This window comes from Eumetopias jubatus, unplaced genomic scaffold, assembly GCF_037043125.1.
Source record: "Eumetopias jubatus isolate StellerSeaLion01/CBP00866 unplaced genomic scaffold, mEumJub1_p1.0 scaffold_7, whole genome shotgun sequence".
NCBI classification, from domain to species: Eukaryota; Metazoa; Chordata; class Mammalia; order Carnivora; family Otariidae; genus Eumetopias; species Eumetopias jubatus.
The window spans coordinates 33,011,458-33,037,555 of NW_028274813.1; the positions used below are offsets into that span (position 1 = coordinate 33,011,458).

General features: G+C 37.6%; 2 protein-coding genes across 5 annotated transcripts in view; both read right to left on the reverse strand.

Annotated features, from left to right (window-relative positions):
• The window catches only part of RAD51B (RAD51 paralog B), a 567,235-nt gene that overhangs the window by 488,802 nt on the left and 52,335 nt on the right, over nt 1–26,098 (reverse strand). The gene's annotated exons all lie outside the window — the stretch shown is intronic.
• LOC148163866 (heterogeneous nuclear ribonucleoprotein A3-like) lies at nt 14,314–15,764 on the reverse strand. Of its 2 annotated transcripts, XM_088024567.1 has the most exons (2): nt 15,721–15,764; nt 14,314–15,647 (listed from the first exon to the last, which is right to left on the reverse strand). In XM_088024567.1, the coding sequence occupies exons 1-2, from the start codon at nt 15,724–15,726 to the stop codon at nt 14,589–14,591; spliced, it is 1,065 nt and encodes a 354-aa protein (XP_087880693.1). In that variant the 5' UTR covers nt 15,727–15,764; the 3' UTR covers nt 14,314–14,588. The 2 variants fall into 2 exon arrangements, with proteins under 2 accessions (XP_087880693.1, XP_087880692.1); XM_088024566.1 differs by lacking the exon at nt 15,721–15,764 and having other exon boundaries at nt 14,314–15,666.

Consider the following 26,098-nt stretch of genomic DNA (forward strand, 5'->3'; position numbering starts at 1 on the left):
GGAGGAACACTCAACCCACTACAAACCTCTTCACACTCGTAAAAAGTATTGAAGTTCCCAAAGAGCTTTCTTTTATGTGGGCTATATTCACTGATATTTACTGTATTAGAAATTAAAATTAAGTTAGCACTTAAGTACTTATCTACTCATTTATTTCAAAATAAATAAGCTCATTGCATGTTAACTTAAACAACATTTTTTAAATTTTATTTTATTATGTTAGTCACCATACATTACATCATTAGTTTTTGATGTACTGTTCCATGATTCATTGTTTGCGTATAACACCCAGTGCTCCATTCAATACGTGCCCTCCTTAATACCCGTCACCGGGCTAACCCATCCCCCCACCCCCCTCCCCTCTAGAACCCAGTTTGTTTCTCAGAGTCCATAGGCTCTCATGGTTCGTCTCCCCCTCTGATTTCCCCCCCTTCATTTTTCCCTTCCTACTATTTTTTTTTTAACATACAATGTATTATTTGTTTCAGGGGTACAGGTCTATGATTCATCAGTCTTACACAATTCACAGTGCTCACCATAGCACATATCCTCCCCAATGTCTGTCACCCAGCAACCCCCTCCTTCCCACCCCGCTCCACTCCAGCAACCCTCAGTTTGTCTTCTGAGATTAAGAATTCCTCATATCAGTGAGATCATATGATACTTGTCTTTCTCTGATTGACTTATTTCGCTCAGCATAATACCCTCTAGTTCCATCCACATCGTTGCAAATGGCAAGATTTTGGCTTTTTGATGGCTGCATAATACTCCATTGTATATATACCACATCTTCTTTATCCATTCATCTGTTGATAGACATCTGGGCTCTTTCCATAGTTTGGCTATTGTGGACACTGCTGCTATAAACATTGGGGTGCACGTACCCCTTCGGATCCCTACATTTGTATCTTTGAGGTAAATACCCAGTAGTGCAGTTGCTGGGTCGTAGGGTAGATCTATTTTCAACTTTTTGAGGAAACTCCATCCTGTTTTCCAGAGTGGCTGCACCAGCTTGCATTCCCACCAACGGTGTAGGAGGGTTCCCCTTTCTCCGCATTCCCGCCAACATCTGTCATTTCCTGACTTGTTAATTTTAGCCATTCTGACTGGTGTGAGGTGGTATCTCATGGAGGTTTTGATTTGGATTTCCCTGATGCCAAGTGATGTTGAGCACTTTTTCATGTGTCTGTGGCCATTTTAAACAACACATTTTTATGAAAAATAACTGTATTTTCCCCAAAGAAAACTGATGAAAAGAGTGGCACTGTTTTATATGTCTGCAAATCACAATAGAAGACAGCTAGATTCTCATATCTACTTCTGCAATCTATTGCAGTGTAGAGTTTTGGGTGAAGTATCTGAAGATAATCTGGCCTCACATAGATATGTAGTTGGAAAAAAAAATCAAGTGTTTCAATGGCTTTTTCAGATAACTATGGACATCATTCCTTGACAGTACACCAAAACTCAGTATATGGTCATTTTTTTAAAGACCTGTTACAACATGGACTCTGAAACTATATCAATGAACTTTTTGTGCTGTTATATTTAAACCCATTTCTTTACTTTGCACTTCAAATGGATCTCTACCCATGCATGATTCTATAATATCATGCATTGGTCATATGGAATATGTTGGTTATGCAGAGCTTCCCAGTGTTAACATATTTCAAATACCATCAATCTCATCAGTAAAGTCTTTACGTATCGTGAAGTTTTCCACATTCTTGTTTTTGCTTGAAAGCTTAGATTTTATCATTAGCAATGATAAAACTCTGTTTGTTCATTTTTGGGAAAATTTCTGCCAAATATCAAAGTCTGAACAACTATACAGTTCGTCTACCAGTCATTTTTTTTTCAAGTAAAAATGGTGTCCCATGGCGGGGGGGCAGGAGGGAAACAGCTAGTTTAGCTCACAACTCAAACAACTGCAAAAGTACTATTCATTGAGACAATAATAAAACTTCAGAGTGCAGAAGTGCTTTATGAGTATTTATCACATTGTCAATTAGAATAATAAAACATGTATTCAAGGGGCAAGACTTAATAAATTAATAATTTTTACTGACTCATTCTTAAGCAAAACTAGATCTTTTCTCACAAGTGTGTGGCAGTGAAGAATGCACTGATTACTAATATAATTTGGAACCACTGCTTTAATTTGTGCTACGGCAACTACAAGTCTACCCATCATTGTGTTTTCACCATCAGTACAAAAGGCAAATAATGACCTAGTAAAAATATGAAAATAATGACTTTGCACACTCCTGAAAGAGTCTCAGAGATCACCCCCCGAGGAGTCTCCAGATCAAATTTTGAGGACCACTTTCATACATAAGTGTTCCTCAGCTTTGATGTGCGTCACAATCACCTGTGACCCCAAACTAATGAATCAAATATCTTCATATATTGACAAAGCACCATTACAGGAATTTTAGGGGCACCAAAGGTTGATAATTCCTGGCCTAGATGGTATATAATAGTTAAAACTAGGATTATAGGAGTGGGAATAAACAGCAGGAGATAGTTAGCAAGAAACCCTACTAAAAACTAAAAGTCTTTACAGATTGAGGAAATGTGAAAATATGAAGAAAATTAAAAACATCAAAGGTTTTGAGTCTTTATTACTGAAATAATGGTAATACCATTAAGAGAATGTAGAAGTCCTAAGGAGCCTATGAAGGAACAAGAGAAATAAGAGGGAAAGCAAATTATTTGTTCCCAATCTTCCCGGACAGAATTAATTCCCCCTTCTTCTATGCTCTCACTAAATGTTTTTATCTCTATTTTTAAACTTACCTCACTTAAAATTTTACTTCATCCTGCATTACATTCAGTGAGCTGTTTATATGTCAATTTCCCACTCAATAGAAATTACACTCCTTGAGTGCCCGAATGAGCTTGGGAGTACCAGTCCTGGACTCTTAACTGTATGCTCTTAGAAGTGCTACTTAATCTCTCTAGACTCAATGTTATCATGTCTAAAATAGGGATAAAATGGGGGGCGGAGCAAGATGGCAGAGGAGTAGAAGACCTAGATTTCACCTGGTCTCAGGAATTCAGCTGAATAGGGATCAAACCATTCTGAACACCTACGAACTCAACAGGAGATCAAAGAGGAGAGTAGCAACAACTCTCTGAACAGAGAAGCGACCACTTACTGGAAGGTAGGACGTGCAGAGAAGTGAATCGGAGGCGATATTCGGGAGGATAGACAGCGGGGGAGGGGCCTCCGGCCGGCCACTTCTGGCAAGTGCTAGAGCCGCGGAGCACAAAATCGGACCTTTTAGAAGTCGGCTCCGCTGAGGGACGTCGCTCCAGTGGCTAAGCAGGGCTGGAACCCTCGCGGGACAGTGGGGTCTCAGGACCCTTGGGGTCACAGAAAGACCGGGGGAGCCTGAGTGCGCCAGAGCTCCCAGGTATCGGAGCAGGGAAGCCAACTGCAGAGACGGAGCCGAGGCGCGGGCTCTCAGCTCGGGGTGGCCATAAACTGTGATCCGCGGCCCAGTCGGGCCACTGCTCCTGCAGCAGGGACTCAACAGGCGGCAGATCCGGGGAGACTCCCCTTCCTTCCCAGGGAGGAGCGGCGCGGGAACGCACCGCAGGGATCTGCTGGGTTTGGAGACTCCACACGGGGTCGGGTGCCAGAGATACAAACGCTCGGTCACAGGCCGGGTGAGCACGGAGTGCGGCCGGAGACCGGGGACAAAGGAGTGACTGCTTTTCTCTGGGGGCGCACTGAGGAGCGGGGCCCCGAGTTCTCAGCTCCTCCGGGTGGAGATTTGGGAGGCCACCATTTCTGCCCTGGTCCTCCAAGGCTGTACGGAGAGCTTGCAGGGAACAAAAGCTCCTGAGATCAAACCCGAGCAGCTTGCTTAGCCGGGACCGACAAGGGCGGGGCAATTCAGCCTCCGGCAAAGACATTTGGAAACCACAGCAACAGGCCCCTCCCCCAGAAGATCAGCACGAACAGCCAGCAAGCCAAGACCAAGTTTACCGATCAAGGAGAACGGGAGAACTCCAGCGCTAGGGGAATACTGCACATAGAATTCACGGCTTTTTTTTACCATGATTCATTAGTTCATCAAAGTTAATTTTTGTTAACTGTTTTTTTTTCTTTTTCTTTTTCCCTTTTTCAACCAACATCTTATCAATCTTTTTAAAAAAATTTTTTTTTTATTTTTCATTTTTAGAGTCATATTTTATCCCTTCATAGTAGTTACCCTTATTTTTGGCATATACATATATAAGTTGTTCTCTCTTTAAAATTTTGAGATACAGTTTCTTCTAACAGATAAAAATATACCCTAAATCACTAGTGTATGGTTCTGTTCTAGTCTCCTGCCTGATCACATTCTCTCCCTTTTTTCTTTTTTTTTTTTTTTAAATCTTCTTTCTTTTTTCAAACAACTTCTTATCTTATCAAGTCCTTTTATAAAATCTTTTATAATTTTCATCTTTACAGTCATCTTCTATCCCTTCATTGTATCAACCCTTATTTTGTACATATATGTCTTTCTTCCTTTAAAATTTTAGGAGGCACTTTTTTCTAACAGACCAAAATACGCCCAAAATCTAGTGTGTGGCACTGATCTATGCACTAGCCTGATCATATTTGATCATATTCTGCCTTTTTTTGTATTGTTCTGTTTTTGTTTTTTTCTTTTTTTTTCTTTTTTTTTTTTCTCTTTCTTTTTTCTTTCTTTCCCTTTCTTTTCCCCTGCTTTCAGGTCTTTTCTGATTTGTATACAGTATATTTGCTGGGGACGTTGTAAACCTGTTAGCATTTTGTTCTCTCATTCATCTATTCTCCTCTGGACAAAATGACAAGACGAAAAAAATCACCTCAGCAAAAAGAACAAGAGGTAGTACCGTCAGCCAGGGACCTACTCAATACGGACATTAGTACGATGTCAGACCTAGAGTTCAGAATCATGACTTTAAAGATACTAGCTGGGCTTGAAAAAAGCGTGGAAGTTATTAGAGAAACCCTTTCTGGAGAAATAAAAGAACTAAAATCTAACCAAGTTGAAATCAAAAAGGCTATTGATGAGGTGCAATCAAAAATGGGGGCACTAAATGCTAGGATAAATGAGGCAGAAGAGAGAATCAGTGATATAGAAGACCAAATGATGGAAAGTAAAGAGGCTGAGAAAAAGAGGGAGAAACAACTACAGGATCACGAGGGCAGAATTCGAGAGATAAGTGATTCGATAAGACGAAACAACATTAGAATAACTGGGATCCCAGAAGAAGAAGAAAGAGAGAGAGGGGCAGAAGGTATATTGGAGCAAATAATAGCAGAGAACTTCCCCAATGTGAGGAAGGAAACAGGCATCAAAATCCAGGAGGCACAGAGAACCCCTCTCAAAATCAATAAAAATAGGTCAACACCCCGACATCTAATAGTAAAACTTATGAGTCTCAGAGACAAAGAGAAAATCCTGAAAGCAGCTCGGGAGAAGAGATATGTAACCTACAATGGTAAAAATATTAGACTGGCAACAGACCTATCCACAGAGACCTGGCAGGCCAGAAAGGACTGGCAAGATATCTTCAGAGCACTAAACGAGAAAAATATGCAGCCAAGAATACTATATCCAGCTAGGCTGTCATTGAAAATAGAAGGAGAGATAAAAAGCTTCCAGAACAAACAAAAACTAAAGGAATTTGCAAACACGAAAACAGCCCTCCAAGAAATATTGAGGGGGGTCCTCTAAGCAAAGAGAGAGCCTAAAAGCAGCAAAGATCAGAAAGGAACACAGACAATATACAGTAACACTCACCTTACAGGCAATACAATGGCACTAAATTCATACCTTTCAATAGTTACCCTGAATGTAAATGGGCTCAATGCTATCAGATTGGATTAAAAAACAAGACCCATCCATATGCTGTCTGCAAGAGACTCATTTTAGACCCAAAGACACCCCCAGATTGAAAGTGAGGGGGTGGAAAACCATTTACCATGCTAATGGACACCAAAAGAAAGCTGGGGTGGCAATCCTTATATCAGACAAACTAGATTTTAAAACAAAGACTGTAATAAGAGATGAGGAAGGACACTATATCCTACTTAAAGGGTCTATCCAACAAGAAGATCTAACAATTGTAAATATCTATGCCCCGACGTGCGAGCAGCCAATTATATAAGGCAATTAATAACAAAAGCAAAGAAACACATTGACAACAATACAATAATAGTGGGGGACTTTAACACCCCCCTGACTGAAATGGACAGATCCTCTAAGCAAAAGATCAACAAGGAAATAAAGACTTTAAATGACACACTGGACCAAATGGACTTCACAGACATATTCAGAACATTCCATCCCAAAGCAATGGAATACACATTCTTCTCTAGTGCCCATGGAACATTCTCCAGAATTGATCACATCCTAGGTCACAAATCAGGTCTCAACCGGTACCAAAAGATTGGGATCATTCCCTGCATATTTTCAGACCACAATGCTTTGAAACTAGAACTCAATCACAAGAGGAAAGTCGGAAAGAACTCAAATACATGGAGGCTAAAGAGCATCCTACTAAAGAATGAATGGGTCAACCAGGAAATAAAAGAAGAATTAAAAAAATTCATGGAAACCAATGAAAATGAAAACACAACTGTCCAAAATCTTTGGGATACAGCAAAGGCAGTCCTGAGAGGAAAGTATATAGCAATACAAGCCTTTCTCAAGAAACAAGAAAGGTCTCAAATACACAATCTAACCCTACACCTAAAGGAGCTGGAGAAAGAACAGCAAATAAAGCCTAAACCCAGCAGGAGAAGAGAAATAATAAAGATCAGAGCAGAAATCAATGAAATAGAAACCAAAAGAACAGTAGAACAGATCAACGAAACTAGGAGCTGGTTCTTTGAAAGAATTAACAAGATAACAAGATTGATAAACCCCTGGCCAGACTGATCAAAAAGAAAAGAGAAATGACCCAAATCAACAAAATCATGAATGAAAGAGGAGAGATCACAACCAACACCAAAGAAATACAAACAATTATAAGAACATATTACGAGCAACTCTATGCCAGCAAATTAGATAACCTGGAAGAAATGGGTGCATTCCTAGAGATGTATCAACTACCAAAACTGAACCAGGAAGAAATAGAAAACCTGAACAGACCTATAACCACTAAGGAAATTGAAGCAGTCATCAAAAATCTCCCAAGAAAAAAAGCCCAGGGCCAGATGGCTTCCCAGGGGAATTCTATCAGACATTTAAAGAAGAATTAATACCTATTCTCCTGAAACTGTTCCAAAAAATAGGAATGGAAGGAAAACTTCCAAATTCATTTTATGAGGCCACCATTACCTTGATCCCAAAACCAGACAAAGATCCCATCAAAAAGGAGAATTACAGACCAATATCCTTGATGAACATGGATGCAAAAATTCTCACCAAAATACTAGCCAATAGGATCCAACAGTACATTAAAAGGATTATTCACCACGACCAAGTGGGATTTATCCCTGGGCTGCAAGGCTGGTTCAACATCCGCAAATCAATCAATGTGATACAATACATTAACGAAAGAAAGAACAAGAATCATATGATCCTCTCAATAGATGCAGAAAAAGCATTTGACAAAGTACAGCATCCTTTCTTGATCAAAACTCTTCAGAGTATAGGGATAGAGGGTACATACCTCAATATCATAAAAGCCATCTACGAAAAACCTACAGTGAATATCATTCTCAATGGGGAAAAGCTGAGAGCTTTTCCCCTAAGGTCAGGAACGCGGCAGGGATGTCCACTCTCACCACTGCTATTCAACATAGTATTAGAAGTCCTAGCCACAGCAATCAGACAACAAAAAGAAATCAAAGGCATCCAAATCGGCAAAGAGGAAGTTAAACTCTCACTCTTTGCAGATGATATGATACTTTATGTGGAAAACCCAAAAGACTCCACCCCAAAACTGCTAGAACTCATACAGGAATTCAGTCAAGTAGCAGGCTATAAAATCAATGCACAGAAATCAGTGGCATTCCTATACACCAACAACAAGACAGAAGAGAGACAAATCAAGGAGTTGATCCCATTCACAATTGCACCCAAAACCATAAGATACCTAGGAATAAATTTAACCAAAGAGGCAAAGGATCTGTACTCAGAAAACTATAAAATACTCAGGAAAGAAATTGAAGAAGACACAAAGAAATGGAAAAACGTTCCATGCTCATGGATTGGAAGAACAAACATTGTGAAGATGTCAATGCTACCTAGAGCAATCTACACATTCAATGCAATCCCCATCAAAATACCATCCACTTTTTTCAAAGAAATGGAACAAATAATCCTAAAATTTGTATGGAACCAGAAGAGACCCCGAATAGCCAGAGGAATATTGAAAAAGAAAAGCAAAGCTGGCGGCATCACAATTCCGGACTTCCAGCTCTATTACAAAGCTGTCATCATCAAGACAGTATGGTACTGGCACAAAAACAGACACATAGATCAATGGAACAGAATCGAGAGCCCAGAAATGGACCCTCAACTCTATGGTCAACTTATCTTTGACAAAGCAGGAAAGAATATCCAGTGGAAAAAAGACAGTCTCTTCAACAAATGGTGTTGGGAAAATTGGACAGCCACATGCAGAAGAATGAAACTGGACCATTTCCTTACACCACACACAAAAATAGACTCCAAATGGTTGAAAGACCTAAACGTGAGACAGGAGTCCATCCAAATTCTAAAGGAGAACACAGGTAGCAACCTCTTCGACCTCAGCCGCAGCAACTTCTTCCTAGAAACATCACCAAAGGCACAGGAAGCCAGGGCAAAAATGAACTATTGGGATTTCATCAAGATAAAAAGCTTTTGCACAGCAAAAGAAACAGTCCACAAAACCAAAAGACAACCGACAGAATGGGAGAAAATATTTGCAAATGACATATCAGATAAAGGGCTAGTATCCAAAATCTATAAAGAACTTATCAAACTCAACACCCAAAGAACAAATAATCCAATCAAGAAATGGGCAGAAGACATGAACAGACATTTTTCCAAAGAAGACATCCAAATGGCCAACAGGCACATGAAAAAGTGCTCAACATCACTCGGCATCAGGGAAATCCAAATCAAAACCTCAATGAGATACCACCTCACACCCGTCAGAATGGCTAAAATTAACAAGTCAGGGAACGACAGATGTTGGCGGGGATGTGGAGAAAGGGGAACCCTCCTACACTGTTGGTGGGAATGCAAGCTCGTGCAACCACTCTGGAAAACAGTATGGAGGTTCCTCAAACAGTTGAAATTAGAGCTACCATTCGATCCAGCAATTGCACTACTGGGTATTTACCCCAAAGATACAAATGTAGGGACCCGAAGGGGTACGTGCACTCCAATGTTTATAGCAGCAATGTCCACAATAGCCAAACTGTGGAAAGAGCCAAGATGTCCATCGACGGATGAATGGATAAAGAAGATGTGGTATATATACACAATGGCATATTATGGAGCCATCAAAAGGAATGAGATCTTGCCATTTGCAACGACATGGATGGAACTGGAGGGTGTTATGCTGAGTGAAATAAGTCAATCAGAGAAAGACATGTATCATATGACCTCACTGATATGAGGAATTCTTAATCTCAGGAACAAACTGAGGGTTGCTGGAGTGGTTGGGGGTGGGAGGGATGGGGTGGGTGGGTGATGGACATTGGGGAAGATATGTGCTACGGTGAGCACTGTGAATTGTGTAAGACTGTTGAATCACAGATCTGTACTTCTGAAGCGAATGACGCAACATATTTTAAGAAAAAAGAAAAAGAAGATAGCAGGAGAGGAAGAATGAAGGGGAGTAAGTCAGAGGGGGAGACGAACCAGGAGAGATGATGGACTCTGAAAAAGTCAACAAAAGGGTTCTAGAGGGGAGGAGGGTGGGGGGATGGGTTCGCCTGGTGATGGGTATTGAGGAGGGCACATTCTGCATGGAGCACTGGGTGTTATGAACAAACAATGAATCATGGAACAGTACACCAAAACAAATTATGTAATATATGGTGATTAACATAACAATAAAAATTTAAAAAAAATAAAAAAATAAAATAGGGATAAAATGATCTACTTTTGAGGGTAACTGTAAGGGTCAGAGATAAATTTTCACTGTAATTAGCATAATGCCTAGCACAAAGTAAAACTCAACAAGTAACAACAATATAATCAATCAGCATAGTTGCAGTTCCCTTAAAAGTACTCCTTTCACAGCTAAGACCTTTCTGAGTGAATACAGACCTTTGGTAATTCTCACTGTAAAGGCCACCACAGAAAGTTTATTCTCAATTAATTATAGAAATGATAACCTAATTTGTGAATGGGATCATCCAATTTATGCTGCAACAGGCTCATTAAGGCCTCTAGAAAAATGAACAAACAAGAAGTCCAAGTTTATAATATGTTTTGCCTTTTTGGAATGCTGCATCTAATTCTGCATAAAAAGTAGAAAAAAATCTCAAATAAAATTCTTAGACTGCTAGTGGATTAAATTTACTCATGCTATCCTTAACGCTCATATATCAGATAATTTACAATTTAAGGCAGAGGAATGAAATTATTTTCTCTATTCATGTAACTGAAACACACATCTGGTCTGAAAGACAGCAGTTTGCAAACTGCTAGAGTCACTTCACCGAGATTAACAGAATAGAAGTATAGTACAAAACGTCAATTAAATGAAACAGAAACAGAGCTGAGAAGAGAATGAGAAGGGGTAATCCTGAGGGAGGTGAAACTCAACTCTCAAAGCTGACTTTCAGCCAGCATTGCTAAGCTTATATGTCCTGACTTGCCAAAAATAACATTAGGGTCTTTCTGACCACAAGCGGTAAGGACTACAGCTTTCGGTTTCATCTAACTATAACCACTCCCCCAAATATATCAGTCAAAGTGTGATGAGAATTCTTAAAACTCTGTATCATGATCCAATAAATGCTATTTCTATTACAATCAGAAGTGGTGTGCACTTCCCCATTATTTTTATACGGCATGAAGGGAGGAGGTTCTAGCTCTTTAGAGAAACAAAATCTAGAGCGTCATATTAGGATGCTTTCAGTTACAAGTAAATAAAGACCCGATTCAAAGTGGCTTAAAGCAACACTTCTCCAGCTTTTGTGCACATATGAAGCATCTAGGGATACTATTAAAATGGAGATTCTGATTCAGTAATACTAGGGGAGGGACTGAAATTCTTCATTTTCAAGAAGCTCACAGGTGATGCTGATGCTCCCAGTCCATGGACCACAACTTCAATACCAAGGACTTAAACCATATGGAAATACATAGACTAATCCATCTGGAAACCCAGGATAAAACTGGTCAATAATGTCACCAAGGACCCAAGGCTTGTCTGACCCAAGGCCCTTGCAAACTGCTGTCTTTTAGACCAGATGTGTGTTTCCCAAAATGTCAGCTTCATTCTAAGGTTGAATATCCTCCCTCATCCCACCAATGCTATCATTTGATTCTAAATCCACTGCATCAACTTTTCCTGCTTTTAGAAATCCTGTTATATTGGGACATCTTTAAAATCTTTACCGCATTCTGGGGCACCTGGGTGGCTCAGTCGTTAAGCGTCTGCCTTCAGCTCAGGTCATGATCCCGGGGTCCTGGGATCGAGCCCTGCATCGGGCTCCCTGCTCTGCGGGAAGCCTGCTTCTCCCTCTCCCACTCCCCCTGCTTGTGTTCCCTCTCTTGCTGTGTCTCTCTCTGTCAAATAAATAAAACCATTAAAAAAAATAAAAATAAAATAAATAAAATAAAATCTTTACCGCATTCTGCAGAATGGCTTCCTAAGCTCCTTCATCTATTAGAATTTATATTAGAGTATAACTATAAAAATAATTTCAAAATGCTTTATCAACATAAAATGACAAAGAAGTTAATTATTTCAAAATATATAAAATTGTAGCATAATAAGAATAATAACAGTAACAGGGTATATAGTAGTCTAATAATAAAGTAAGAAATAAATTCATATTGTGGGATATACAAATGAATAAATGAGTGGGTGAAAAAATATGGCCTTTGGTCTTGAATCTATCAATCTTTTCAGAGAAGCAAAACTCATCCCAGGTCAATTTCATGGTACAAAAATTATACCTGAATAAAACTGTTAAAAAACTAAACTAAACAAACAAACATACAAACAAAAAACCTTCCCTCTAATAATACAGAGCAAGAACTTGCAGAGAAAACGTCTAAAAATGACATAGCCACATGTCACAAATTCCAAACATCTGTTCAGTTTCAACAAAAATCAGGATCATATAAATGCAGAAAGCAATACCAAAATGCAGACTGCCTGGTCTGATCCTTAATGCTGCTCTACTTCACAGAACTCCTAGACTCAGGAAATGTAATGTTCTTTTCAAGAGGTACTCTTTGCTAGTAAACAGAAAGCAAAGGTTGGAGTCAACTGTATGGGCTCAATGCTTGCACAAAGTTGTTCCTAAGAAAAACTTGGCAAAAACCTCAGTCATAATTCACTAACAGATGAGACATTTTTAAAAACGATTAATACTAAAGAAATTTGATCATTTTACAGACTGGGCTCACTATTTCATAAGGATCTCATCTTTTATTCAGCATTAACATTATAAAGGAAGAACTATTTCAAAATCAGATCTACAATACATAATATAATTCATTATATAAGACTATCTTCAGATTTAGGTCTATGCTTTTCAACTTGATTTCTAATTGGTACCTAATCCAAGTTACTGCATAAATCTAGCACTACACAAATCTAGTGAAATATAAAAAAAAATTAAATGGTATTATTATTCTCAATAGCCAAGATACAGAAACAATCTAAGAGTTTGCCAACTGATGAATGGATGAAGAAGACATGGGGTGTGTGAATATTATTCAGCCATGAGAAAGAAGGAAATTCTGCCATTTGTGACAACATGGATGAACCTGGAGGACATTGTGCTAAGTGAAATAAGTCAGACAGAGAAAGACAAATACTTTATGATCTTACTTATACATGGAATATTAAAAAAAAAAAGGTTGGATTCATAGAAACTGAGAGTAGAATAGAGGTTAGCAGAAGCTGGAATGGTGGAAATGGGGAAATGTTGGTCAAGAGCACAAGTCTTCAGTTATAAGATAAGTTCTAGGGATCTAACTTCCTACAAAAGGAAAAAGAAGTATCTCTGGCCTCCAAGAATCTGCTTAACCTGATTATTACTTCCCCTCCAACCTAAAAGGTATTTATTTGCCTCACAGAAGAAAAAGTCTGGAAGCAGAGCGTCCAGGGCTGACATCCAATGACACCAACATCCTTAGCACTTCAGTTTATTACATCACGGGCACAAGATAGTTGCTGCTCCTTCAAGGCAAAAAGGGATAAGCATTGAAGGACCATGCCAGAATATCACTTCCCTTTTATCTGTTAAGTAAAAGCTTTCCTAGAAGCTTCTTTCTCCCCACTAAGAAGCCTTCCCTTAAATGTTGTAGCAAACTGTATTTTCGAAATAGGCCACACCAATATATTTATCCCATCCCATATGTTCTTTTCATGGTGTGATAGAGATCTCTAAGTGAGAGGTCATGTTCTCTCCCTTTGCCTCTGGGTGGGGACTTGTGATGGTGTCAACCAACACAATACAGCAGAAATGATGCTATGTGACTTCTGAGGCAGGGTCATAAAAAGAATGCAGCTTCCATCTGGGGCTCTCTCCCTTGGGAAACTCTCAGAACCCAGTGAACATGTTAAGACCAAGTATAAATGTTGCAGCTGGGCCCCTGGCAGACACAAGCATTAAATGCCAAACAACATGAGCAAGTCTTCGTAAGATTCCAGCCCCCAGTCTTAGAGTCTTCTAGCTGAGGCCTCAGACATAATGGAGTAGAAATAAGCCATCCCACTGCCCCTATCTGAATTCCTGACCCATATGAGAAACAATAAATGATAATCATTGTTTTAAGTCACTACATTTTGGAATAATTTATTAAGCAGCAATAAAGAACTAAAACAGATATCATTGGCCAGAACTGGGTTACATGGCTACCTCCTGCTGCCAAATTACCTGGGAAATCAGGGAACATGATTGCCATGAGAACTTTTAGCTAAGTTGGACACACTGCCACTGAAACACAACCAGGGTTCTAGTAAAAAGTGGAGGATGGAAACAGTACCTGCCACAACCACTTACTTAAAACTTATTTTTTTTTGAAAAGTTAAAAATTCCTTAATTTTTTATTCCTGGTACCACTACCACAATTTACAGGGCAATATACCTGATGTAATGAAAAGAAAAAGAAAAAGACAAAGCTACAACAGATAAAAGACCTCAGGAATGTACATCTAATTGACACTACATTGCATTAATCAATAGCTGCACTTTTTGCAAACTGTGGCTATGACAGTCCTGAACAAGAAGGGTTTCCTGTTTAAGCTGCAGTAACTTTTCTGACTATGGATCATCGTTCCTTCTGTGGCAGATTTTTACAGTTCCTCTAATGCATTTAGGACGACTGTCTCAAAGTAACCTGCAGCTTTCCTGACAACTCCTCGCTCTCTCCTGCTAAGAACTGTAGCCCTTTTCTTCTGAATTTTTTTTAGAACCTTCTGTTACCATATCCACCACTTCCACCACCAGATCCATAACCACCACCATAGGGACTGCCCGAGCTTCTTCCACCAAAACTGCCCCCCTTCATGGGTCCATAATTTGATTGCTGTTGTCCACTATAATTTCCAAAATCATTATAGTTCCCACCACCACCATAGTTACCTCCAAAATTTCCTCCTTCATTGTAACCATCGTATCCTCCACCACCACCTCCATATCCGCCTCCTTGGTTTCCATATCCTGGTCCACCACCACCATAGCCTCCTCTACTACTATATCCAGGACCACCACCATAGTTGCCACCATCACCTCCAAATCCATTATATCCACCATCACCTCCTCCATAACTACCTCTGCTGCCACCACCTCCGCCACCATAGCCTCCTCTTCCACCGAAGTTTCCACCACGGCCAGAGTTACCACCACCTCCAAAGTTTCCTCCACGACCCATGAAGTTGCCAGATCCACCTCCACGACCTCTTTGTGATCCAGCAGACTGCATTTCTTGCTTAGAAAGGGCTTTTTTCACTTCACAATTATGCCCATTAATAGTGTGGTATTTCTGAACAACAACAACAACTGTATCATGATCATCAAAAGTTACAAAAGCAAATCCTCTCTTTTTTCCACTTTGCCTGTCTTCCATAACTTCTATGGTTTCAATCTTGCCATACTTTTCAAAGTAGTCTCTCAAATTATATTCTTCTGTGTCTTCTTTAATACCACCAACAAAAATTTTCTTCACTGTTAGATGGGCACCAGGCTTTACAGAATCCTCTCTAGAAACAGTTCTCTTTGGTTCCACTACACGCCCATCAACCTTGTGTGGTCGGGCACACATTGCTGCATCCACCTCTTCAACACAAGAGTAAGTCACAAAACCAAAACCCCTGGAACGTTTTGTTTGGGGGTCTTTCATCACCAGACAATCTGTAAGTGTACCCCATTTTTCAAAATGTTCTCTTAAACTATCATCTGTAGTTTCAAAGCTCAAACCACCAATAAACAGTTTTCTCAACTGCTCTGGTTCCTTTGGATCATGGCCCTCCTCCCCCCCGGCGGCGGCGGCGGCGGCGACGGCCAGAGTCAGGCTGGGGGCGACCCGGCGGCGGTTTTACCTCCATTTTGAGACCGGACTCGCCTCTTCCAACTCGAGTTCAATATGGGCTACTTAAAACTTATTATTTCCTATCTTATATCATGTTGATCTTTTCTTAACTATATGTTTTATATCCACTAATAAGATATATAAGAGTCTTGAAAACAAAGACTATTTCATTACAAAATGCTTTCAATGGTGGTTACTCTAAAAATATTACCTATTTAACTTCTGAAGGGAAATATTTAGGTTACACTTTAGAAAGAACTTCTAGGTCCTAGAAACTGTGAGGTTCTGTGCATTATTTCAAAATGCACAGAAAAAATTTTATATTTTTTCCTAGAGTTTTTTTTTCTTCAGAATAATCTCTCTAGGAAAGTGCTGGAGCAACTGAACAAATGAGTAAGCTTTGAAGATCCCTTTTGGTATACGGACAAGTATCAACCAATTCCAGAGTTAAAATGAGTCGGCGCAACGGTATCTGGAAATTCTGCCCAAAACTGGCCAATAAAGGCACTCGCCCGACCCTTTATGTAGAGATAAACATTGGTGTGGGCTAATTAACAATTGCAGGGTACTTTGTAAACATAAAGTGTTAAATATTTATTTTTAAATAATCACATTTATTTATCACTAAATGATAATTTATTCTTGGTATAGCAGGAACCTCACTGTAACTCCCAAAATGACACTAGCCCCTAAGTACTCCAGACCACTCATGATTTTTACTGAGTCAATGCCTCTACTTCTTTAAGTAATAAGAATAATAATATAGAAACCAGACGAAATTACAATTTAATTTTAAAATAAACCTTAACACTAGTCAGAAGACTTTCCAAAATTTCTATTTTAGCTAAGCAGAAGTTAAGTGCATTATCTAAATTTGAAAAACCCTGATTCAACATTCTAACTGAAGCTGAACACAGACACTAATTCGGGTTCAGTTGGTTATGAAAATATCGACTTATACTCACATAGTGCTTCAGATTTTACATCCTTTCATAGATATGTAAGTATATATATTCCTATAAAATTACTACATACAAAAGTGCTTTGTGAACCGTAAAAACCTCTATAAAGGTTAGTAATCTAGCAATCTTTATTATTATTCATTTACTAACATTATTAGTAATAATAATATTAAGCCTTATGAAGCAGGAGCTTTTTTTTTATCCCCTTCCTACAGATAAGGGATACTAAGGCTCAGAAATGAGAACTGACTGATCCACAATCACATAGCTAGTTGAAATGCACTTGGTCCTGAAAATCACATTTTCTGACTTGAAATTCTAGGTACTTTCACTGCATCATACTGTTTCTATAAAATGTTTACTTTTCAAAGCGTGGTTTCCAGAGACTGGAAGAGAGAGGTAAGAGGAAAGGTCTATAGTTGGACAGAGAACTGTCATTTCCAAGGCTGTAGGGCAGCCCTAGCCCATGTTATTGGACAACCGAGTAAACTAAGCTAAAGATCACAAAGCAAAACAAAAAAAGAGATTCATTCAATATAGTCTAAGAAATGAAACCAATTTTAATAACTTTAAGCTAAGAGCACTAAAAAAACCTTTTCACATTATAACGTTTTTAGTATTTCTTGAAAATATTTCACTTTGGTCCTCATAACTACAAGCATTGCTTTATTCCATTTCAGGTCAGAGCTGTCCCTCCCTCAAACATATACACTAAAGGTCCTTTGAGTCATGATGCTTATAAAAACTACCTTAAGTTGTAAGTTCCTAGGAACTTTTAATTAAATTCATGAACAGCCAATTTTACTGGACACATCTGGCCATGAAACTAAAATGTCTCCTGTCTAGTCACAGCACGTATTGAGTTTTCATTAAATCTCAAAGCAGAATCTTAGGAGGTTGTCTGTACTTCAGATGTTCCCCCAAGAGAGGTCCAAAATACAATTATTTAGGAATTATTTTCCTAAAACAGCATATTTATCCCAGGACTTAGGCTACAAGGTTGCAATTCCAGCTTGAGAATACAGAAACCCAACAAGTCTTTACCATATTCACTGGCAGATAAAAGGCATTAATTATACTCCTAGTATACATGTATGATTTATATGTAGGTAAAAAAGCAATCAAAGCTGAAAAAGCAATCAAATACTTGCAAGTATGCAAGTCAAAGCACACAGCAGTCAAAGCATAAAGCAAAGTGTGAGACTTTCTATTGAAAAAAGGCTTGGAAGAGAAAATTCTAAGTACTGAACAGCTTTTAGTATAACAATAAAAAGCAAGGGAGCAGAATAATTTTGACTATTTTAAGAAGCAGTGTTCCATTGTGAATAAGAACACGTGTGTTGGAATCAGATCTGAGTTCAAACCCCACCCCTCCCACTTACTAGCTGTGTAATTCTGGGAAAGTTATTTAATCCTTATAAACCTCAATTTCTTCAACTATAAAACAGGAATAATATAACCTATCTCACAAAGTTACTTAAAGTATTAAATGAAAAATGTTTGAAATATACTCACTACGAAACCTGAAACAAAAGTAAATCCTCGATGAAGTATAGTTATTAACAGCCGTTTAAGCTTGTAGATTATTTACATAAACTAGAATTTCAACAACTACTTACTTTTGCTAGTAAACTAATTAACACAAACTCCGAGACACTAAATAAGGTCCTTGATCTTTTTTTTTTTAAAGATTTTATTTATTTTTTGACAGAGAGAGAGACAGCGAGAGAGGGAACACAAGCAGGGGGAGTGGGAGAGGGAGAAGCAGGCTTCCCACAGAGCAGGGAGCCCGATAGGGGGCTCGATCCCAGGACCCTGGGATCATGACCCGAGCCAAAGGCAGACGCTTAACAATTGAGCCACCCAGGCACCCCAAGGTCCTTGATTTTAAAAGGGACTTCAAAACCCAAACATTTATGATCAAAATTTAATTTTAAAATTTAAATTTAGAATTTAAAGTTAAATTTTAAAAATTGCAAACTATTAATGGTAAGAACAAGAGCCTTTGCTCTCTTTCTAACCCTACACATTTTTCTCTCCTATGACTATCAAGATAGTGTTAGGATTAAAGAGCTACCATTTGATTTAAATGTTTTACTTTTAATAAAAAATCTCCCAGCAAAGACTGAATCAACACTAAGAGAATCAAAACAAATAAGAAAATGTGAAATTGATAAGATTATATCTTTTTCAATATTAAGGATAAACAAAAGGCAAAAAATGCACAGGGAACAAACTGTTCAAGTGAGAAATATCTAATTTTTCATATCTTCTATTTTAAATTATCTCATTTGTATTGGAAGGTAAAACCTTTCAACTATAGCTATTACATATTTACATAGACTATTAAATGTATAGAAAAAAATTTTAAATCTTACAAAGTTAATTAACTGCCTACTTCAATTCTTATAATCAATAACGGAAAACCTTCTAACTGGGGTAAAGTTGTTTTCTGTTTTAAAACTAAAAGTTAAAACTAATAGTTCGAACTCTATTAAAATTATGAACTATCAGAGGAATTAATTTACTAACTTAATAAACTTGTAACAAGGAGAAACTTAGCATGTGTGACTCCATATTCCATCTACTTCCCTCGCTGCTGTGACCTATAGCTTAGGAACTTCTAATTAGCCCTGTTACATAAGCACGTAATCATCGAAGGAATTTTGCTCATGGCTGAGATTTGCAAAAACTGCTTTCTTTTACCTAAAATCTATCTCACTTTAGGAGATAAGGAAGTATGTACAAAAATGACTATGCTATGCTTAAGATTTACAGGAACACATGACCAGATTCCTATACTGAAAGATCAACTGACCAAGGACAAAGAAGTTACACGATCATCCTCCGATGTCTACAGTCACCTTTTAACTCCAACCCCCAATGCTTCTGAGCAGAGAAAGATGTGATCAGAGATATACTTTGAGAAAACTATGTAGCAGTGGTGTGTACCTATACAGAAAAGAGATAAGCAGACCAATTAAGATATTGCAGTAATAATCCCAGAAAGAAGTAGCAAGTGATATTATTCAGTTATGCAAATGATTTCTTAAGGAATCTTTGACAAATCACCTCATTTGTCTACATCCTTGTTCTCACATGAAAATTAAAGTTTTCCACTCAGCCACCTTAAGATCCTCAACTGGAAAATTTTACAAACACATCAAGGCATTGTGTAACATATGTAAAATAACACTAAAGACTATGACCTGCAACTTGCTCTCATTTCTAACTTTTTCTTAGCAACATAACTTTGGAATTATGCTTATGCTTTATCGGTTTAATCACTATCTATCTGTCTCCAAAAAGCACTCTCTTTCTGAATAAAAATATACAATAAGGATCAAGATTAGACATCATAGAGGTGTCTGGTTGGCTCACTCAGTAGAGCATGTGACTCTTGATCTTGGAGTTGTGAGTTTGAGCCCTACATTGGATGTAGAGATTACTTAAAAATAAAATCTTAAAAAAAAAAAAGATTAGACATGATAGAGTTTAAATAGAGCCTATGAAGGTCTAGCTCCCTACCTTTATTTCTCTCTGTGTAATCTATAGTCCAAAGTAAAGGACAGAGAAGGGCTACAAAGCTACTTACATAACTGCTAGAAGCAGAAAAAGAACAGTGGACAAGATACAGGTTTCCCCCATTATCCAAAAGTACAGCATTCCTATGAAACCTTTCATAACCCAAAAAGGCATAAAGTGAAGAAGCAATTACTATTAATTTATATGGAAAAAGTTTTGAGCATTCCCAGACCCAAAAAATAATCTCTCTTAGGCTTTTCTGATACCTTAGGACACATCTTGCTAACAGATGCACAAAATAAATTGAGATAAAGCACAGATGCCCACAGACACAGTTCAAAGCTCTGGGGGCTTGATGCTGAAATGCTGAGTGTAGTTCGGAGAGAAGGAGCTGGGCAGGGCTGCTCTCCCTGCTCGGATGCACGCAGCCACTATAAGGGTTCACTGTAAAACAAATGCTGAATGCTATTTTCACTTTTCATCTTTTTTCATAAAAGTGAAAATCCTCTGAAAATATTTCTTTCAGTTAGCAAAAATACAGACTTTCAAAATGTGGAGGATACTTGTACTTATTTCATTCTCCATTATACGAGAAAGCTGTCTCCCACAATCTACTTATTTATAAAAGCCTTAAGGACAATGTTTTATCTTTATGACCTCATAGTGCCTTGCACAGAGTTCTGTACACAATTGCTGAAAATTGAATTAAAAAGAAAAAGAAGAGTCAGAGATCCAAAGAATAAGTAAGTTAACCAGGCAGTATGAGGGTCCAGCAGTAACAGCATCCATCAAAAAAACAGCTCAAAGAGGGTACAATGTTAACACATGATGTTTCTGTCTGAGAAACTTACAGCTTTGTGAAAAATATTTGGAAGAAAGGTAAAATATACCAAGCATCTGGAATGAGGTAACTACTCAAATTAATAATTAATGGCTACCTTTTACTGAATGTGTCAAATGTTGTGCAAAGAACATTACAGACATTATCTCATTTAATCCTCACACCCCCATGAGTCAGATATTATTATCCCTGTTTTTCAAATGGGAAACTAAGAGCTAGAGCTAGGATAAATAACTTACTCAGGGTCATAAAACCAGCAAACAGTGAGGCTATGATTCAAACCAACATCTAACTCCAAAGCCACTCTTAACCACCAGGAACACAGATGATGACACTGAATGTGACGGGAAGTAATCAGGTACTGAATATATTTTGCAAATGTAGCCAGCTAGATTTGTTGAAAGATGATGAGCAGTGTGAGGTAATATCTATATGACCAGACGACTAATTCAGTGAGATCCAATGCTTTAGCAAAAGTAAATCCCCTTCTGGCCACTACTTTCTTTCTCTACATACAACCAATGGCATTTCTCTATGAGCTGCCAGAGCCAATTTATGCATATAAAAGCACCTCAAACCACTCTTTTTTTTAACTTTTTATTTTGAAATAATCTTAGACCCACCAAACAAGTTGCAAAAAGAGAGTTCCTTTATGCCCTTCAACCAGCTTCTCCTAATGTTAACATCTTATACAACCATAGTACAATTATCAAAACCAGTAAGAGTAATGCAATACTAGTCACTAATTTTGCCAGGTTTGAGGAATTACAAACAAAGCTTCCATAAATATTCTTGCACATATCTATTGATGCCCTGTGTGTCAGGGGTCCTCAGGACTACTTTCTGGGAGATGATTCACTGAAAGGACTCACAGGTCTCAGAAAAGCTGTTACACTCAGTGATGGCTAATTATAGCAAAAGAATACAGACTGAAATAAGCAAAGAGAAAAGGAGAACAAGCAAAGTCCAGTAGAAACCAGGCACAAGCTTCCAGGTGTCATCCCACAGTGGAGTTGCACGGACGTGTTTAATTCTCCCAGCCACGATGTATGACAACACATGCCAAGTGATGTCAACGAGGAAAGTTTGCCCAAGCCCTGGTGCCCAGAGGTTTTACTGGGGGTCAGTCACAAGGCATCCAAGACCTGCATGACTAACCACAGCTTTCAGATTCCAGTCTCCAGAGCAAAAATAGGTGTTCACCATAAATCAAATTGTTTACATTAACTGTCTGATCCAACTGGTACTGTGTAGTCCAAGGCCTCAGGCATACAAAAACACTCTTTTTAGAAAGAATATTCCAAGAGCTCAGAATCTGTCTCCCAGGAGCGAGCCAAGAGCCAATCTTGAAGACAGGCCTTTCTCAGGAACATGCTGGGTTTGGGCAACCCACACCAGCTGAGTTAATCATTTCCTACACAACCTGTGAGTACATTTCTGGGCTCTCATTCATTTTAACAATGACATGATATTGTATTATCTGGATGTACCACCACTAATTTGGCCAATTACCTACTTACTAACCTTCAAGCTATTTCTAGCTTTTGGTTCCTCTCAACAATAAAAACAAATTTTTAGAAATTATAAAGAGCTACACAAAAGAAAATATAATTTTCTGGAATTATTGTCACTGACTGATAAATAAAGGTTTAGTCTAGAGCATGAGTTTTAGTCACCTGAATGAATAAAGGGTAGCTTTAAGAATAACCTGATTTCAAATGTGAGTGAGCAAACAGAAGGCACTTATGGAAAAGAAGAAAGTTGTAAAGGACTTTTCTCATCTCCTAGAAGTCCTATGGTGTTTGCTTTCAGTAGTTAATAGGAAAGTAATCAAAGTAAACCAAAAATCACATGATTTCTAGAAAGCATACAATAACATTAAACAACAGCAAAATATACCTGTAGAGTTTTGATAACTTTTTTATATACATCTAGAGTTTAGGATTCCTATTTTACAATCAGAGTAATTTCATCAGGCTTTCACCATAAATGCAAATACTGAATTTTTATGTTAATGATAAGAATAAATGTCAAAATTAGAGGTACATATACTCTCCTCTATCCTACAAGTCATAAACATACTATTCCAATTTTGTAACTAATAAACCTCAATTATTTTAAATGTATTGGCTTAGTTTCCTATTTTTTAATTTTTTAAGCTTTTATTTAAATTCCAGTTATATTAATATATAGTGTAATGTTAGTTTCAAGTGTATGATTTAGTGATTCAGTACTTCCATACAGCATATTTTTTAAGTTTTTAATATTTATTAATATCTAAGATAAGGTATAATCCTACAAGATTAAACCTACTTTGCATGATGGGACAGCTAAAGGTAAAAGGAAAGAAGTCCTGGCCCATATGAAGTTTACCATTAAACTGAGAAAAAAAAGAATATATTTTTATGCTTTTGTGAAATAATAATAAAAAGTTTAACCTTATATATGCCTCACTTAAAAACAGAAACAAGTAATTTCCACTATTAATGGTTTTAAACACTTATGTCTTTAAAATAAGAAAATAGGGGCACCTGGGTGGCTCAGTCGGTTGAGCATCTGCCTTCCTCAGGTCCTGGGATCGAGCCCCACATCGGGCTCCCTGCTCAGCGGGGAGTCTGCTTCTCCCTCTCCCTCTGCCCCTTCCCCCTGCTTGTGAGCTCTCTCTCACAAAGAAATAAATAAAATCTTAAAAAAATAAAATATAAAATAACAAATATACATATTTCCATTCATTTTTCTGTAAATAGCTTTAAATGTTTAATGAACATTAATATTTCAAAAGAAACCTTGTTATACAATAAATTAGAGCAATGCATATTCTCAAAACACACATAATCAAGAACATAGATGACTACAACAGAAAAATTGTTTATAATCACATCTCAGGAAAATAATTTGGATTTTAACAACTTTCAATAAAAATAAGACTATCCTCCTTAGTTTGTTTAGAGAGTATACCCAAATTTTTCTTGATATACCACTTTTCTAAATACCATTAACTGGTACTAGTTCCCATATACTAGAAAATATTTATACAATATCAAGAAATGAAGGTAGAACAAGATAGAGGGGAAAGAGACAAAAAACTTCAATGCTACTCATATACCAACAACTGAAATTAATTCGTTGAATTCTCTGAGACAGTAAAAATTTAGACCTTAGCATTGCGTGCATTTTTTTGCATCTGGGTTGGCTTGTTCAAAAATACAAATTTGAAGCATTTTTGAAGAAGCATCTTGAAGGTTAAAGTCCTTTTATCTAAGTAATGTATTTTTATTCCCCTTTATTCAAATGGTTTATAAAACTCTAAGATTGAAAGCAAAGCAAATTAACAAAAAAACAAAGCTAATGTGGCATACTATAAAGGCCAATATAAAAAACAGGGCAAACAGTAGTAAACATAAAAAATTCAAATTACGTTTAAAAAGATAAAGCAAAATTTTCAAATGGATGGAAACTATATCTATATGTAGTAAGTATATTTTCATAAGCCTTAATTATAACTTTTTTTAACTTTTCAGGTCCCCTCACAATACCCTTAAAATTGGGTCCATCTTACTTCGGCAAAGGTACATGTTCTAGTAACCCAAACTATTACTACTTATCACCATTTAACCAATTACTTTCCTTATTCAGCTTGAGAGAGAAAACTTTACTTTCAGCTCCTCTTTACACATGTTGAAGTTAATATACAACTCTGTGTTATTATTTCGGGGTCCCATATACGCTCTTTTTTTTTTTAAGATTTTATTTATTTATTTGACAGAGAGAGACACAGCGAGAGAGGGAACACAAGCCGGGGGAGAGGGAGAGGAAGAGGGAGAAGCAGGCCTCCCACAGAGCAGGGAGCCTGATGCGGGGCTCGATCCCAGGACCCTGGGGTCATGACCTGAGCCAAAGGCAGACGCTTAACAACTGAGCCACCCAGGCGCCCCCCATATACGCTTTTTTAAAAAATTGAGATATAACTGACATTGTATTAGTTTCAGGTGTACAATATGATTCAGTAATTGTAATTTTATTAGCTGTTACTTCCTAAATATTACTTGTCCGCAGTATGAGGCCCTGGAAATCAGAGAAATAGAAGACACAATCCTGTCTTTAAGAGGTTTACACTTCATCATCATTCTGTAGGTCTCTGGAAAAAAACATAATCCTACAGTAGAAAAAAATCCCAGAACCAGCATCTAAAAAGATCTTGCATTCTACTCACTATCTGTCCTCTCCTATGCTAAGTATCCTTGAACAAGTCAGGTCACTACTCAGCCTCAGTGTCATCTGTAAAATGAAACCACTGATCTAAGTGACCTTAAAAGTCCTTTTTGGCAAGAAATCCTATTATTTTAATCTGATACATAATTTATAATATGTATAATAACTATTCTGCCTATGGTAATTAGAAGTCAGTGATAAACAGGCAACATAAATAACTATAATTGCAATTTATTTTATACAAGCAATATTTAAATTCTTCTGTTATTTTCAACCAGTGTATACAAACACTTTTAGAGTCCAGTTTTTTTCCAATACTAGCATGGACACACTTTAAAAAGACAAAGATTCTCCATCTTACATCCCAATAGCAGAATGTCCCTTACACCTCCTGAATAAACTTCAGGAAATAAGATTCTACAAGATTTATACAACTGAATCTCTCAAACTGTAGTCTATAAATATGTTCGATGGTCTGTAAATCCTGAGAATTTTTAACTTTTATGTTTTCATTTCAATGATGACCTGAAAATATTAGTACAGACATTTTATAACTGAAAACTGCCACATGATGTCAGTGTCTGTTTTCAATCAAATGGTGCCAAGTAGTATCACTTTAATTGTCAGGGACTAATGAGAAAAGAGCAATGGCAGACTTTAAATGTATATGCATTCACACCCAGGTGAGGGCCAAATGATGTCACCCTTTCCAAACAGAAGAAAGTTCTGTAGTAGCTCAAATAGAGAAAAGAGGTGGGAAAGTTGAGTCATCACATGAACTACACTAGAATATATAAATATATACGTGTATATATATATATATTCCAAAAGAACCTGTACCATAAGTT